At 52.0% G+C, this 17,643-nt stretch overlaps 2 protein-coding genes across 3 annotated transcripts in view; both read right to left on the bottom strand.

Annotated features, from left to right (window-relative positions):
- Nucleotides 1–7,597: 7,597 nt before the first annotated feature.
- On the bottom strand, nt 7,598–13,296 carry RGS9 (regulator of G protein signaling 9). Its single transcript, XM_068413568.1, has 3 exons — nt 13,156–13,296; nt 9,295–9,665; nt 7,598–7,902 (listed from the first exon to the last, which is right to left on the bottom strand). The coding sequence occupies exons 1-3, from the start codon at nt 13,294–13,296 to the stop codon at nt 7,746–7,748; spliced, it is 669 nt and encodes a 222-aa protein (XP_068269669.1). The 3' UTR covers nt 7,598–7,745.
- An 85-nt stretch (nt 13,297–13,381) lies between these two features.
- The window catches only part of LOC137670322 (regulator of G-protein signaling 9-like), a 28,936-nt gene continuing 24,674 nt past the window's right edge, over nt 13,382–17,643 (bottom strand). For both annotated transcript variants that reach the window (XM_068413085.1, XM_068413086.1), the window contains exons 13-17: nt 17,456–17,571; nt 16,878–16,965; nt 16,227–16,365; nt 15,094–15,179; nt 13,382–13,703 (exon numbers count right to left, since the gene is read on the bottom strand). In XM_068413085.1, the coding sequence (XP_068269186.1) occupies nt 13,529–13,703; nt 15,094–15,179; nt 16,227–16,365; nt 16,878–16,965; nt 17,456–17,571 (604 nt within the window). In that variant the 3' untranslated portion in view covers nt 13,382–13,528. The remainder of the gene's footprint in view (nt 13,704–15,093; nt 15,180–16,226; nt 16,366–16,877; nt 16,966–17,455; nt 17,572–17,643) is intronic.

Raw genomic sequence — 17,643 nt, forward strand, 5'->3', positions numbered from 1 at the left:
AGGATGAAAAGCAGAAGATCACCCCTTTCTGAAAGTCTTTTTGCTATGAATTTTCTCCCTGTAGTAATAGGCTTTGCAAAGTATTTTAAAGAATAACTTAAGCGATAATTCCCAGGAAACCATTTGTTACCTATGGTTAACGTCCAATCTGCTCACAGTACATCTCAACTTTCTGACACAGAAATCAAGGAGAAGACTTGCAGAAATCAAGATCCAAATTGGTTCAGCCTCTGAGGATAATAAAGAGTTAGAGATATGTATAAATTTAAGTGGTTTTGAATAAGGACAGCATTTCAAAAAGCAGTCGAATTGTTACTTTGAAATAAGCCATTATTTTCTGCTTTTTTAAATTCCAGTCTTTAATAGGGGATGAGATCCAGACCGCCAGGAACCAAGGAGAGTTTTTGATGCAAATGAAAAGCATAATTTAAGAAGTACAAGTATCCCATAATAGAGCCCACACCAAATTGCCAACTCCAGACCTGCCTGGAATGTCCTGGGATCCATGCAGCCCAGGAGAACAGAGCAGGAGGGTTTAGATGCCCTGTTTCCTCAACAGGAGGAGAGGAGGAGGCTCAGAGGTGACCTTAGTGCAGTCTACAACTACCTGAAGGGAGGTTGTAGCACAGTGGGAGTCGGCCTCTTCTCCCAGGCAACCAGCGATAGGACAAGAGGACACAGCCTCAAGCTTCACCAGGGGAGGGTCAGGTTGGACATTAGGAAGCATTTCTTCTCAGCAAGGGTCATTAGCCATTGGAAGGGGCTGCCCAGGGAGGTGGTGGAGTCACCATCTCTGGAGGGGTTTAAGAAAAGACTGGACATGGCACTTAGTGCCCTGGTCTGGTTGACATGGTGGTGTCAGGGCAATGGTTGGACTCGACGATCCCAGAGGTCTCTTCCAACCTGATTGATTGATTCTGAGCAGAGGATGAGGCTGCCCCACGTGCTGGGGGCTGCCCCACGGCGTGTGGGCAGGAGGAAGGTGGGGAGCAGGTGGGAGACCTGCTGCGGCGGAGCACAGCACAACGGGAGAGCATCTGTGGGGCGAAAACGCGAGCCGGCCCTCAACAAAGGGCCCGATTAGCCGTCCTCCCGCAAACAAACAGCCCCTCATCCCAACTTGTTCAAAGATTGCTCAGAAAATAAAAGGGCCACGGGATTGGAGGGATCAACCTAAGTCATGTACATCTATTTAACAAGAAAACTCATTGATAAGCAAACCACCTGATGCTTGCACAGCAGAAAAGAAAACACCTGGTTCTGCCTGTGGGTTGATAAGCCAATATCTTTAATCTTTTTTTTTTTTTCTCTTGATGACTGAAGTACACACTCTGTGCGGCCCTATGCTCCAGCCACACTGGTAATAGTAACAAAGCTTTGATGTCCCCCTCATTCAACAGAATGTTGTTTAGTTCAAAGCGAAGAACAGAGGCAATTCTTTGCTTTTAAATTATTAGCTCCCTAAGTCTTCTGTAATGATATAGTTTGACTGAAGTGTGCAGTTTATTAACTACATAAAGACGATATTATTAGAGCGGAGAAAGGCAGCCGAAAGTTTTGCCTTTCAGCTCAGCAGCAGGGGTTTTTGATACTTTGATCTCAATCAATGCTAAATGTCTTTGTGAGATAGAGGGAGCAGCAGAAATTACCTTTGGCACCATGACTACATCAATTATTCAGTTCTTTTTCTTATAAATTAAAGTGTTCTTCAACTTTTGGCCCAATTTTTTCTTCTTCGTTTTTTTTTTTCCCTTCAGTTGATTGGGAAAATAAGAAAGCTGACTGGAAGAAGTCTGGCTGTGAACATTAATAAAAATCCCACTGACCTTTCCCAGTCCTGGTCTGGAAGGGTCTTCTCTGGGGTGAGGAGATGGATTTGTGTGAACAACAGCAGCAAAAGGGGTAACGTGCTGTTTAACCAACCGGCTGCATACGTTGTCATTGCAAATTTGTCTGTGTGGAGCCTAATTTCTTTTTTTTTTTGGTCTTTTCCAATGTTGCTAGCATGAATGCAGCCAGAGGAATGGGACACCTGATGGAAACAAAAGGATTGCTCTGGGCAGGCTTGAAAGTGCTGGTGATTATTAAAGTTCCTTCCGTTGCTCCCAGCACAATGCACCAGAGGGAAAGTTTAGGAGCAAGAATGAAGCAGCCCCACCTTGGGTAACAACGAGAATACACGCAGGTCTCCTAAAGCTCACAGCAGAGCTTGCCAAGGGCCAAACCACCGTGCCTGGGGCTGCAGCAGGTCCCTAACTGCTACATGGTGGATGCACGAACTGTCATTAAAGCCACTGGTGTCAGGTAATCCCACCCATATACAAGCTGTCACCAAATCCCACCCATATAGAAGTTGTCACCAAATCCTACCCAGGTAGAAGTTGTGTCCAGTCTTGAGTGAGTCTCCTACAGCCAATGGAGGGAATAAGCCATTTCCAAAGTTGATTCATCCCATCCTAAGCCAGGTGACCGACTCCCTCCCCGGGGACAGAGGAAATGCAGCACGATGGGAATAGAGGCGAGCGGGGATAACACAGCCCAGTGCTTCTGCTGGGTAACAACGAAAGGGTGGATATTTCAGGGGAATTTGTGCTCTTTTAATACTCCAGGGAAGAGACCAGGCTGATGTCCAGGGAGCAGAGCCAAGGGAGGAGGGTATTCCTGCAATTCTGGGGACAGCAGGCGGTGGCTGGGCTTCAGCGCTGTGGTGTACCAGAGCGTGTTAGAAACCACTGGAACCAGGACCTCGGCTGGGAACACGAGCAGCAGGACCACGGAGATGCTGAGGACCCGGCTTTACACCAAGACTGAGCCCAATGTGGCTTGAGGATTTAAAATACTGTCCTTTGGCCAGAGAAACTTTTTGTGAGCATGAAATAAAAGAGGTCTTTGCAGAGATATTGAAGCATGAACTGTGGGAACTTCAATATATTTGTATGTAGAACATGTTGGAGAACAACGTAATTCTGTTTTCATGGTGATCAAAGTTCTGCAAGAAGGAGGACTTGAGACAGTGTGCTAAGCTGCTATGGCAACAGGAATTTTAAAAAGTAAACTGACTTGCAAGAGCTTATCTTTTCCTTTTTAGCATGGTGCAGAACAGATCTGGGAACCTCTACCCTAAAGGGCATCCAGTGAGGTGCTCACCTCTGCTTCTGGGCTTGGCGTACTGCAAAATGCATAAAACACATCCCTCGTGGCAAGGGGAAAACTGCCCTGGTGACTGGACTTCTGCCTGCACCCCTGAGGCTCCTGCACCCCAAAAAGCCAAGTCACGATGACTCTTTCATAATCTATTGGTCATAATTCAGATATTCAGATGTTGGGGTGAATGCGCCATGAACAACTTCAGTTCGACTGACGTCCTGCTCTGGGACCCGAGGAGGATGCAGTAGGACGCAGCCCCTGCACAGAGCATCGTTTCCAAGAGCATCATGATGTGGGCTCGGCTCACATCTCGGCTCTCGAGCCACCCTCACAAAACCCAAAGGCAGTGGTGTCAGGACCGGTTCTGACGGCTCCTTTCACAGGGGGATGCTGTGGAGAGCTCTCAGGCTCTGAGTCAGCTCTTCTGCCGCGGCTGGCAGGTCAGGCAGGCTGAGCCTGTGTGCAGAGCTGCCCCAACCGTGCCGCCTGCCAAAACCACCCCGGGGATCCCAAGGGAACAAGCCCTCTCCCGAGCCAGCGGGAACTTCCTGAGGCCCCATCCTGCTGGGTGCTGAGCAGCCTTTGTTCCATTTTTAAACTAACGAGACTTGAGCAATGCCCAGTCCAAGACTTCAGAGAAAAAACAGGCCCTCGGTGGTTTTGGCAGTTTGGCTGTAGGTCCCAGCTGGAGAGGAGAGAGTGAAACGTCAGATTGAAAGGGAGAGTTGAGAGATGCCGATCGCCTGGAAAACAGAGCTCTGGTTTGGACATCTGAACCAGGGTCACCGAGCTGGCCATGCCCCCAGGTACGCCTCTCACTCCAGCCTGCGGGCCAGGTGTGGCATGGCATGTACCCCAGCCGCACGGCACAGCCCCACGTGTACCCCAGCCCCACGGCACAGCCCCACGTGTACTCCAGCCCCATGGCACAGCCCCAGCACGGTGTGTACCCCAGCCCCACAATAGCACAGCCCCAGGTGTACCCCAGCCCCACGGCACAGCCTCACGTGTACCCCAGCCCCACAGCACATCCCCAGCACAGTGTGTCCCCCAGCCCCACAGCACAGCCGCAGAGCAGCCCCAGCGGCAGCCCAGCAGCACGTCAGAGCAGGGCTCGCCCCAAAGCTGGAGCCCACGCCCCGGGATACACCTCCTGCCCATCACTCCAGCAAGAGGCTGAGGTTCACGAGCATGGGACTCACTCCCATCCTATCCCAACAGTGTCCCCTTGAGGTTGATGGCTGAGGCAGCCTGGGAAGAGCCCTCACGGAGGTTTGGGGGAACCCCAGAAGCTGCTCTTGCTCTTCAGGCTGGCCCTCCGCTGCCGAGCGAGCATGCGAACGAATCCCAGCAGCCGTGGGTCAGCCTGAGCCCGAGCAAAGGGTGCTGGAGGAGCCCACCCTGACGCGGGGTGTGGGACCTCCACACGTCGGAGTGGAGCACGTTGTAGAGCCACATGGCTAATTAAGCATCTTCCTTCCAGGTTCATTCAGACAATATCTGAAGTCCGACCATTGCGGCCCCTCCTGCAGCGCGGGGAGCTCTTCCAGCACCGACGAGCCGGAGCGGGGCCACGGCTGCTCTGTGGGTCTGTGCCAGCCATGAGCCCCCGTGGGAGGCCGGAGAGCAGAGCCGCTGCGGTGAGGGCACGGGGCGTCCTCGCTGCTGCTGGAGCCTCCTTTCTTCTGTCAGCCAAAGCAGCAGGGAGTTTTCTGAGAAACTGCCCACAGGGAGCAATCACTTTTTCCAGTCATTAACCTTACACATCCCTCACATTATCGGAATACCTTGGATGTCTGAGTTGCTGCAGTGAGCTAATTCTTCCAGGTGACTCCAGGCAGCGTTAAATGGGCTCCCGCACAGCGAGGGGATTTGAACTGCAAGAGCTGAAAGCGCTCCCGACTCCAGCACGCCAGGCCTCCAGCCGGGGCGAGATCCTCAGATGTCACCATGTGAGTGCAGCGCGGTGGCAGGAGGGACCTGGGGCCTCTGGAGCAGCGGTTTCAACCTGCAGGAGCCTGAGGAGTCCGCAGGTGAAGGGAGGAGGGGAGGAAAGCAAGGCACGGGCTTGAGATGCACAACACGGGGACCTGTCCCCCCCCACAGGAAAAATAGTGAGAGTCCTGAAATTGAAAGACATTGGGGAAAAAAAGCCATGCCCTGAAGGGGTAAATGTTGGGAACCCCCCTGCTGGCCTCTGGGACATGTATGTATCTGTCTGGCTGGCTGTAATTGCATCAGGGTGCCCAAGCCCTGACAGTTTTGGATCCTGAAGTCCTTCCTCTGATTTAGAAGATGAGCATGAGGCCAAGGCACTATTTAATTCCTTGGCAAAGTTGGGGACATCTTCACAGTCCATCCCCTACGGAGCAGGACAGGTCACCGGAGAGCGTGAGCCTTCTGTCCCCTGCGTGTGCCCCAGCAGAGAGCCAGCGCAGCCACAGCCCGGACCCTGCTCGGCAGCCGCAAAGCTGTGTCTGGAGGTGAAACGCTGATGGCCCCAGGGCACTGGAAATAAACCCAGTGATGTTTATACAAATATTTCCCTCTGTGCCTCTTTGGAGCGAAGGAAGTGCCACCCCTCACTGGGGGCAGCGGGGGTGAGACCCACCTCTTTGACAGGAGTTTCTTGGTGCATCCCCTCCTCCCTGTGGCTGGCAAACTGCACCCCGCTACAGAGAGGTTCTCCTGGTAGCTGGGTATTACATAGCACCAGTTATGTTACTCTTCCTAAGCACGTAATAAATGATAGTGCCCAAGCTCATGGAGAACACACGCGTTCATCGGCTTCCTCAGCAAGGTGAGGACACGTGGAGCCGAGGTGGTGAGGAAGCCAGGCTGGGGAGCTGGTGTGGAGTGCCCACCCCGGCTCCCTGCACACCAGGAGTGCTGAAGAGGAGGAAACCACAGACAACCGGGTTCCACGGGATGGCATTTACTGTCTCCACAGAGCGTGACCCACGTCCCAGCCCCAGACACACGCTGCTGATCCGCGGCCACTGTTGGCCTCTGGACTAGAAGGTAAGGAGGTGCACAAGAGGAGGCCCAAGCCAATGAGAGAAATATTAATTGTAGAATAGCTCTTATAACAAGTACACAGTTACATATAATATTACTAACTCTTACACATTACAATGTCTTCCTGTCGTGTTTCCTGGATTATACATTATCAGTGTCAGTCAGGAGCAGCTGAGTAACAATAGTAACAAAAACAACCACAAAAGACACCGCATTTGTCTCTCCTGAGTACCAGGTGACTGGTCACTGCGGGCGACTGCCAGAGCAGAACCGGATCCTCCCGAGAAAGCAAAGCCAGCAAGAGCAAACGCACATTCGTACAAGAGGAGCATCATGGGCGGCGTGGGGCAGCACCCTCCTCCTTGAGCTTTGCTTCAGGGTGCTGCATCTCTCTGCTCCTCTGCGAAAGAGTCTTTGGAAACAGAAACAGCCTCTGGATTTTCCCAAACTGCCCTGTGATTAGAAGTGTCGTCCCAGACCTGGGGGGAAATGGGGACCACAAGCATGTGTGAGGAGAGACTTTAAATCCCGCAGTAGAAGTCAGCACGATGAACCACGCCAGCCACACAGGCAAAGCTCCGTTTGCAATTAGAAATACAAAATAACGACATCAAAAGTCACAGGCTACGTGGCCAAATTACAGAGCAATGACCCACATCGCACACATCTAGGAAATCCCTCCACACTTGAACAAAAAAACCATCTTCAAGCACCGACATGACGTAAGGGAAGCAGCGTTCTCACACTCAATAACAACACAGTTAAGGACTGGGACAGTGCATCAGTCTGAGTTCAGAGAGGCCCAAAACACCAACACAGATTTATTTTGGATCTTCCCAGGTGTTCCCGCGGTGTAGTTCAAGGCATGGTTTCAAAACCCATCTCAGCACTGAGAGGCCACAACAGGGAAACTGGAGCTACCGCTCTGGAGCCTTTGCTCTCCTGCACTGCTTGATCCTCGGGATCATTTTTGGGTTGGATTAAGGAATGATGTGATGCCACACAGTACACAGCTTCTCATGAGGGGCTTAATTCATTTTCCCCAGCAATCAGCTGTCTCTTCATGAACTTGCTTTAAAATTTAAAATTTATTATTAATAATAAGAGGTGGACCCAAGCTGGGGACACAAACAAGCCCCAATCTTGACGTTGAAGTCTGAGTCCTACTCTGTGAGCTCTGCTCCAGCTGTGCTGCGTACAGTGTGCTGACACCTCATGGCCAAGCCAGGCATTCAGATAAGACATCATTTCCCAGGAGATATATATATACAGACACATAAATTCTCCATCTGCTATAAGGCAAGAAATGAGGTTCATATATCAAGAAGTTTGTAATGAATAGATCTGAATATACCAAAGATAGGAAAGAAAACCAGTCCAGAAATGCTTCAGATTCTTGAAGGACAAACAGACGGGCACACCAGGGTCTGTTACCCACCGCTGTGGTAGGCTGAGCTTCCTTGATGCTGAAGGACGGTTCCAATGCACGGCTCCCCCAGCATGGCCCATAGACAGAACCAGACGTGCCAGACCTGGTGGTCTCAGGCCTGGAAGGAGAGGGACTGTGTCTGGGCTGCTTGTTACCCGACTCTGCCCTCTTCCGTGGGGTTCTCCCAAGGGCAGATCACCTCCTTCGCAGAGTCCTTACGAGCTCGGCGGCGGTTGTCCTCTGTCTCCTCAGAGTCTGTGGGGTGGGTTCGGCTCTCCAAAGGAGTGTCTGCTTTTATTTGGAAGAAGCTGTGGTGTGAAATAAAAACTCATCACGCATACGGCACTTTTTGACTTGCTTTCTGAGGCAGCAAACACACAGCACTGAGTCTGGCTTTGAGTTTTGCACTGTTCAAACCCCAAATCCTGAAGCAAAACTCCTGGCCACAAGCCCACAGAGATGGAAAATGAAGGAAATAATGTGCACTCTCACCCCTTTGAAGCAAAACTGCTGTGACACAGCCAGAGCGCAGAGCCGGGTGGAGAAGGAGCCCTCAGATTTGTGCTTGTGAATTTATACTGTGGACTCAGCCACTCGGTCAGCAGCTGAGGTGGATTCAAAGAGGTTGAGGACAAGTTACTCTTAGTGAGGGACATGGCCAGGATTTCGCTTCAACCATGACAGCCTCTCCAGGCAAAAAATCCCCATTCTGACACATCCTGCTCCGGAATGACAAACAATTCACGACTCTCCCTCAAGATTTCTCCTCCCTGGTCACTTCTGGGTCTCTGACTTTCAAATCATTAAACCAAACCTGAATCAGCGCTTGAGAACAAATACAAATATACAAGTGGTTTTCCAAATTCAGGGATCAAAAGTAAAACTTGGGGGCTTTACACCATGAACAGGAGGTGTAAGTGCAGTAGAGAGGAACCACCGGCACGGCCTCTGGCCCGTTTCTCATCAGAAAACACATCCAACGCAGAGAGCAAGCACAAGGAGCCAAGGGGAAGAGACGCTTTTGGGGGCCTGGCTGTGATCTGGGGCAGGCAGCACAAACACCAGCGGTGGGTTTTAGATGCCATTGTAGGAAAGGCAACAGCCAGCTGGGCTCACAGCACCACAGCCTCGCGGGGAGGGTCCTCGGGGATCTACCGGGTCCCTGCCCCTACCTGAGCACCTCACAACCTTTGCTGGTGCAAAGACCTCGATCTCGTCTCCAAAGCCAACGAAATAACCGAATAGGACAAACTCCTGCTAACGCACACAGGGCAGCAAGGCCCCACAGCCTGTGAAGCTGCTTGATACAGGGGCAAACGCAAACACATCTTCACGCTGGGCCGCAGCTGCCTGGTACAAGAGGGTGGCCATGTCCCCCAGCCTGCTCCAGCACGTGGAGGCTCAGGACGTGGGGCAGGAGGGGATGGGCAGCACAGGTGCCTGGTGTCCCCGGGGGGAGGACAGGGACTGACGCCAGGGAGGAGCAGAGACGGTGCCCGCTCCTGGCAGCCACCATCACACGCAGCCCCACAGCAGGCAGACATGGGCGTGAGATGGTGACGGCTGCCTGGAACATGAAGCACAAGGCCCACTTTAACAGGCTCATCTGGTACCATTTCAACTGCAGGCTAATTACAAACCAAACTGGTCCCAGAGGCGAGCCCTTCATGAGGGTGTCCGGGTGCCGGCACGGTGCTTACCTGCTCACCGCCTTGGAGTCCGGCCGGGGCCGCCGCTCCCCCTCGCCCAGTGGCTGCACCTTCCCGTGGGGCACGGCCGGGCACCTGGGCGAGAGCGTGGCGAAGACGGGCGAGGTCCAGCAGCCCCTCTTCAGGAGCCGGCTGAAGGAGAGGCCGGCCGCACGGGACCTCCTGCCGCCGGAGGGGCCAGGGCTGGGCCCCTGGGGCTCCGTCCCGGTGCCCGCGGTGCTGTCTAGGGCCACGCTGATGGGTGAGGGACAGGCGGTGCCGTGGGGCAGGGCCGGGGGGCCGGGGGAGGCGGGAGGCAGGCTGCCGGGGCCGGTGCCAGCGTAGACAGCTGGGCGAGGGGCCGGGGAGGCGAGGTGGCACAGCTGTGGGGAGGAAAAGGAGAGAGGCTCGGTCAGGCCCGGGGGAGCAGCACGCTGGTGGTGGCCTCCCTGGGCTTCGAGAGGAGGAGAATCATAGAATCACAGACTGGTTTGGTTTGGAAGGGACCTTAAAGATCATCTACTTCCAACCCCCCTGCCAGGCAGGGACACCTTCCACTAGACCAGGTTGCTCCCAGCCCCATCCAGCCTGGCCTTGAACACTGCCAGGGAGGGGGCAGCCACAGCTTCTCTGGGCAGCCTGGGCCAGGGTCTCACCATCCTCACAGGAAAGAATTTCTTCCTAATATCTCATCTCAATCTCCCCTCTTTCAGTTTAAAACCGTTCCCCATCGTCCTGTCACTCCATGCCCTTGTAAAAAGCCCCTCTCCCACTTTCCTGTAGGCCCTTCAGGTACTGGAAGGTGCTAGAAGGTCTCCCCGGAGCCTTCTCTTCTCCAGGCTGAACAGCCCCAACTCTCCCAGCCTGTCTCCATAGCAGAGGAGCTCCAGCCCTCTGAGCATCTCCGTGGCCTCCTCTGGACTCGCTCCAACAGCTCCGTGTCCTTCTTCTGTTGGGGGCCCCAGAGCTGGACGCAGCACTGCAGGGGGGGTCTCACGAGAGCAGAGCAGAGGGGCAGAATCTCCTCCCTCGCCCTGCTGGTGATGCAGCCCAGGATACGGTTGCCCTTCTGGGCTGCGAGCACACACTGCTGGCTCACTGAAGGAGAAGCCTTCTCCTCCAAAGGAGAAGTGCCGCCTGTGCTGCCAGGAGAGACAGGGCCCAGCTGGGAGGGAGCCGACAGCCACCCCAGGCAAGCCTGGGCCGGTGCCCCCCCCATTCTGCAGTGCTGGCCCCCTCCCTGCCCTCCCGCAGCAGGAGGGTGGAGGTGTCACGATTTGCCCATGGAAAGCAACAGGGTCATTGCTACCAGCCTCAGCGGGTGCTGACAGATCCGGCCCCACACCCGCTGGGATGCTGTAGGAGACACCAGCTTGTCTCATTCCTTACAACAATTAGCTCCAGGCACAGAGGAGTCTGCTATCCCGAGAATGTGATCTTGGTTATAAACGGCATAACCATGTCACACCCCAAGCACCAATGTGCTGGCTGCGGGGGTGGCCAAGAAATAGGACACTGAGCTCCAAATCCTGATGACTGATCATACAAGAAGCCACATCTGGTACTGAAGCCCCCCGCGTCCCTGGTTGATGCTGTGAAGTTTCCAGCTCAGCTAATTCAGCCCTCAGGACAAGCCCGAGCACAGATTCAGCAGCAGAGGACATGCTGCATGCCAGGGTCCCCCCTCCACTTCCCAAGGACTCAGTCCCAGCAGAAATTAAATGCAGCTCAAGTGTCCAAAGAGGAGTGCTGAGAGCAGAGGCACATACGGAAAATGCATGCACGCAGGGCAGAGATGACATAGTGAAGGATGAACACACTGAGACAAGACAGAGAAGGATGAACTCGGCTCTTTTTTCATTTTCTACATTTATTTTTATTAGACAGATGAATGCATGGAAGTCATGGCCAAGAAATGAAACAACATATTGCTCTGATTTCCAACGGAAACAAACAATTCCTTGGCTGGCGCAAAGCGAAGCTCAGTTTGTACCGTGGTCACACTTTGTACCAGGCGACCTTCCTCTTCAGGGACTGAACAGCAAGGGACCGAGGAGCGGTACACCAGGTCGTGCCAGCTTATTCAGCCTCCAAGCAGAACAGAGCCAGCTTCTGCCTGCAAGTGTAGGCCTGGTGTTTCACAAGCACAGTGACTCCAGAGCATGCAGCATTAGCCCACGTCAGCGGACAGCGATGCAAAGCTGAGAGGATGAAAAATCAGAGAAAGGAAGGGATAGAGAGAATGTAAAAAGCAAAGCTGCAGACAAAACAGAAGTAGAATCAGAGGGACTGACTGGAACACACAGATTTGTTATTTATTACTTATACCCTGGCATGATCTTCCACGTTACTACATCCTGGCAATCCCAACATGCTCAGTGCTCCACATTACACAACTCTGCAGAGACTGTAGAGCTTATCACATCCAAGTAGCTTTGGACCAACCCTGCCAAGTTCTTGAGTATCCTTCAGTGCTCTTATGTCAAGGTAGGTTGACAGTGCTTAGTATCTCACATAAAAAAGCCTTGTGGTTTTAAGCAGAATTTAAAAAAAAATACGGTCTGAGCCTGCTCACGCTTACAGAATTGCAAAATTTGCCATTGCTTCTACTGGGAAGAAGAGCAGAGACTTAGCAAGCACCTTGACATCAGAGCAAAAGACTCATGTAACTTGGTTTCAACTCCTCTGAGAAGATTTATCACCGTTAGGTTACCAGAGGTCATGAAAATGTCCCCAGCTCAGCTGCCAAGAGAAGGAGACTGGTTCTGCAGTGATACCAGATCAGACCACAGAGCCCTGATCCTGCCTCTGATAAGAGGCACAGGGAGGGCAAGAATCGCTGTTCAAAGCTGTTTGGGGCACAGCTATCGCCTGACTACCCTGGTACCTGGGGGCTCCCACTCACACCCAGCTTTCTTCCACTTCTATAAAATCATACCAGTAGTAAAAACGGACGAACAACACGAACCAGAGCAAAGCAGCTTCCTGGACCTCAGTCCTTCCCACCCAGTCCCTCTGCTTCCCCCAAATTTTAACAAACAAGGAAGCTTTTCCACCCCCCCAATTCCTTTTACTGGGCTTTGCAGGAATCTTCCCACTTCTGGTAATCGTTGGCCTGGTCCAGACACGCTGGGGTTTGCCAGCAGAGCCTGGAATCTCCCCGAGCTCTTTAGCACTAACATAGTATATTACGTTGCCTCATTCTAAAGAGCAAAAGACACAGAGCAAACGAACAAAACACTGCTTAAAGTTAAAATCAGCTCTTAACACCTCTACTCTGGCTCTTCCTTGCCTCTGGGCTACAAGCCAGTGACAACTGGAACTATTTCCTGTTAGTTTTTTTTTAACAACAGAAAATAGAAGAGCAGGAAAAAGACAAGACAAGAGGTAGGAAGGATTTGATAAAGGAAACACAAAGCTGTGGCTGGCTCTCACAAGCCCTCCTGCAGGCTCTTGCCAGACAGCTCTGTGCCTGCACACCTAGCTCGTCGTGCAGGGGAGAGCAGAGCTTTCCACTGATCATCTCCAACACACCGGGAGGGGGACTTGGGAATGTCACTAAAATTCAAAGGGTCAGCTAAACCTTCGGAAATGCTCATCCTACTGTTGTCAGAAGAAGCCTACCCCACTCTTCTGCCTGTGGCTCCGTTGCACTGGCAAGGAGGTGCAGGATACTGGAAGTGAGGGGTGCAACCCTTTCAGGGGGTGCCCAGGATGCACCCCATGGGAGGGTGCACAGCCCCCCAGGAGGATGGACGGCAGTGCAGGCGTGCTCTGAGGAGGGTCACCTCACCCTGCTCCCTATGGGGTCACCCCCCTCTGCTCCCAGGAAGGCTGATTTGAACCCAAAGGATTGGGATGGCACAGCTTTACTTGGCCTTGTGCCATCCCACCTCCTGGAGGAGCAGGAGGCAGGGAGAGGTGGCTGAGCTGCCCAGCCTCGGCGGGGGGTTTGGGGCAGCCAGAAGGCATCCCTGCTCCGAGGTGTGCGGGCAGGGAGCCGGGGCCCTGCATGCCGAGCCCGGCACAGCCAGCAGCCTGGCTCCGGCAGCACTGCCGGGCCTGACATGCCTGGGAAGTGACATCTGCTGCTCCAGAAGCCATGGCAACGTGCAGGAAGCAGGCTGTTGGCAGAGCCGGCCTGGGAAACCTAAAGCAGCACTGACACCTTCAGGAAGGGGAGACGAAGCTCAACACCAGCCTTGGCTTGTCTTTTCCCTGCGCTGTGCCCTGCAGGGCTCAGAGCCTACTTGGGAGGAGGTTCCTTCTTGAGCTGGCTCCTGCGATCCAGCTTGCTCATGACCTGCGTGATGTCCACGGTCGTGGCGGCTTCTCTGGCTTTGGCCTCTTCCTCTTGCTGCCTCAGGATGACGGGGCTGAGGCTGGAGCGGAGGCGACGGCGTCCGAATGGGAGAGCAGCACTGGGCAGAGAGCAAGAGAAAGCAGCAGGACATTACTGAAAAGTAGAGAGGCACCAAAAACTCACCCTGGTAAGTAAACTTACGAGAAGGGCAAGCTCAGACACAGAGACTGACATGCCACTGTCACCCACACAACAAGGACGCACAAAAGTGGGACTTGGTGACGCAGTGTCACACATCAGCTACAGAACTGCTAAAAGCATAAAGGCAGTCCCATTCCTGGTCCTCGTGAGGGACTCCAGGGCCAGGAGATGGCCAGTACATTATTCCTTTTCTTGTAAGCGCTTGCATGTAACAAGCACTCAGGGTGAACCCAAACCACTGCCACCAGTGAAAATTTTTCTAGTGTCCTCAGTAAGATCAAGATAGACACCAGAAACACCCACGCTGGTCCCTGTGATACCCCACAAAAACACCCACTACCTGCTTCAGCAAAGCCATTACCAGCAGCAGTGGAAACAAGTGTTCGGCCACCTCTGGATGAGGTACTAGGTCTTTAGCTTACCTACCATGATGCTGAGTATCATGTTGCCAGAACAGGCGCTGACAAACATGAAGGTAGTCACCAGGGGTCAACCAGCATCTGCCAGTGACCTTGTGATGCGTGGCTCAGGGAAAAACTAACCAAACCCCAGGCACGTCAGCAGGAGGGTTTTTTCCACTGACTTGAAAGGGGTTTTAGATGAAACAATAGTGTGAAAGTCCGTGATTCCTCTTTCTTGCTTGCTAGGTCGATGGGTGGAAGAGGAACAGAGAAATCAGCACACCACCCAGTCTGGCTCTGACACTGCACACCCAGCGTTAAGAAGCAACTACAGTTCAAATGGCCTAAATTTGCTATGCGACCTTCATCTTGGTTGGGAAAAAGCCATTTCAAGCCTGCCCCTTCTAAGGCTGTCTAGCTTGTGGCAGCAGTCCCTCCCTCGCAGGTAAGATGCTGCTTGCTCCCATGTGCCTGCCTGTCACCTTCACTTCGCAGGGAGTAAGCGGCTCTGTGCAGGCAGAGCTGAGCAGGGAGGACCCTGCGGTGGCTCTGTGTCATCTCTGGCAGCCAGTGTTTCGTGGGCAGAAGCTTTCCCATGCGCTGTAAACAATGCTCTCTCCTTCCAGGAAAGGAGTCATGATTAATTCAACAATCACAGCCTTTCTAAACAGGCCCAACAGACAAGGCAGCCGAGCAACTGTCAAGCCGATTCTGACTGCACACAAGCCACTTCCAAAAGGCTCACAAACAGCATCATCAGTCCCAAAGCGAGGCATCTTTTTAGTGAAAAATGTTATTTAATTAAGCGAACATCTAAATCATAGTAATTTTGCTGCAACTCAGGCTTTTTATACCCTTGCTACAACAAGAAAAACAAAACCCACAATTACATCCAGTTTCACTTGCCTTTTTTTGCTAGCGTCTTGTGGCACAATAGCCTTGGCCAGCATTTCCTTGTATGTTGGAGACTTTAAATAGCGGCCATAGGAGTCCTACTAGGAGGAAAAAAAAAAAAAAAAAGAAAGAAAAAAAGAGAAACTGGTAGTTATAGGCTGCAAAAACTCTTATTAAAACACCACCAAATACAGCTGCTCAGGAGCCAGGGAGGCTGGGAACTAGATAATCTCCCTCAGCAGCCCAAGGGACTTTGCATCTTTCAGGCAAATGTAGCTATTTAAACCAATCCCCTTTCATCTTGGTGTAAAATTCCCAGGATTTTCCATCTCACAATACGGCTTCCCAGGTAAGATCCAGACCAAGAGGTCTGAACTGAGCTTAGCCCAGGCCAGCAGTGTCTCACAGTCATTGCAGGGTGAAGTGTTCATGTTTCAGGAGCCGAACTTTTCAGCAAGTGGTGAAATCAGTCTAGTTCTGCTGCTTTCAGTGTCAATGTGTACTAGCTGCTGCTCCGGCCCATAATGCTCCTTCCTGCTAAGTGTGTTTTGTATTGCTCATATGGAGGAGTTACAGGTTATTTGTGGTCACTGTGATCTAATAAAAGCTGTGACATACTGTGTGTGCTGACATCAGCCCGTGGTCTGCTGCATCAGTCAGACCTAAAAACGTGTGTCCATCAACATAACTGCACAAAAATGTGTGAAAAAACTCAGTAAAACTCGAGATGGGCCATGTCTGGTTATATCACAGTTATATCACAATTGCTACCACCTTTCCCATTCACTGCTCGAATCCAGTTGGACACAAGCATCCCACCATAGGGATGCCTGATGTGGCACACACAGTGGTACTGAGTGAAGTTAAAAGGCTTGTCCACGCTTTGAATGAGCTGGTGACCAAGCTGGTATTAGAAAGCAGGACTTCCAGCAGACATCTGACCTCCACCACCTTGAGGACATGCTGCCTTAGAAGGAAGCAGCAGCAGCAAAATACAAAGGCCTGCACCAGTGCTTGCTTAAGTCAGCAAATTTGAGGGATTTTCAAACAAAGGCCACTTGAAAGTGGCAGCTGACAGCACACCAAGGCATGGAAAGGCCCAGAGAACTGGAATCCCCCTAAGGCTTTGGAAACAAACAACAAACCTTTTTCATCAGCATGTAAATGTGGGTCTGAGCAGCATCTAAAACATAACGATGAGGGTGCTTGAGGCCTTTGACTGTGATGCCCATTGTTGTGCCATCAATGTTAATCCAGCGCCTTGCTCCTGGAGCCAGGAAGAGCCTGCAAGGAGGAATCGACAGTGCCATTAATAACTGCAGAATTCCTGGAGATTCCTCTGTCTGTGCACAAAAGAGTTCCTTCAGCTCCCCACTACAATTTGCTGTCTGATCTTGGGCAGTTGATCTCCTCTTCCAACATACAGTCACTTCCTCTTGCACTGTTAACACACAATATAAACTAAATTTTAGCCCACTGGAAGCAAAATGGGTCTTTGTACTCTCCTCGTGGCAGCCCCACGATCTTTGCTGTTCCACACCTCTATTGAAATTACATGCTAAGACCTAAATGTAATAGTGGAGAACAGAGAGGAAAAGTAACCATATAACAAAACAATACTTATGCTTTCATCTTTAAAAGCTCCTTTCCTACGTGGGATCACAGGACAGCCACATTTGATGTCAGCTTACAAAGAAAAGTCTCAGGAATAAATCATTTGGAGAATGACAGCATGTGGAAGAAGCATATGGGACTCATGTACAAAGAGTTTAAGAATGTAAAATTATCACACTCACTTGTAAATTTCTTCTGCTTTTTCTTTGACCTTGGATTGGTCTCCATACTTCAGATCCTCACAGGCTTCCCAGAAACTCAGATTCTCTCCTGCATAAGAAGGACGCAGTCAGCAGAGAGCGAGACTGAGGATAACGCAATCCCATTTATTAACTCCTAAACTGAATTCGTTTGACTCAATATGTGTTGGCCCCAATTCAGTCTCTCCAATTCTTACAGCCACCTTGAAAACCCCCTTGGGATTGAAGGAGGAAAACAGCTTTCCCCAGGGACATGACACCTGTAAGAGCTTGTGGATCCAGCCAGTTCCAGCTTGCTTGGGAGCAGTCCCCTCCCGGCACAGGGAGTGCCCTGGGCTGTATTTTGTGTCCTGTGCCACTAGATGGTATTGCACACACTGGCTGCACAGCCATCGCCTCCAAAGTCACTTCTACTGCCTTTACTTTGTGACTTCTGTCACTGTCTCAGCTCACAGCACCTCCTGCAAAGGCATGGAATTCCACCACTGCTCTGTCTCAGCTGTGCAGCGTCCTGCTGCGTGGCCTAGGCAGGGACAAAGATAGAGACACAACAGACTCACCGCTGAACTCCTTCCTCAGGAAGAGCTGGAAGCTCTGCCGACCTTTCGGGTCTCGTATCAGCTCACTGAAATTGAAGCCCCATCGCTCCACACGCATCCGGGTGGGGATTTCCACTCTGCACAGGTTGAAAACAAACAGCACTGCCAGTTTCATGTGGCCCATCTAATTGGCAGATTAATTAAAACCA

The sequence above is a fragment of the Nyctibius grandis genome, chromosome 15 (genome assembly GCF_013368605.1).
Source record: "Nyctibius grandis isolate bNycGra1 chromosome 15, bNycGra1.pri, whole genome shotgun sequence".
Lineage (NCBI taxonomy): Eukaryota > Metazoa > Chordata > Aves > Nyctibiiformes > Nyctibiidae > Nyctibius > Nyctibius grandis.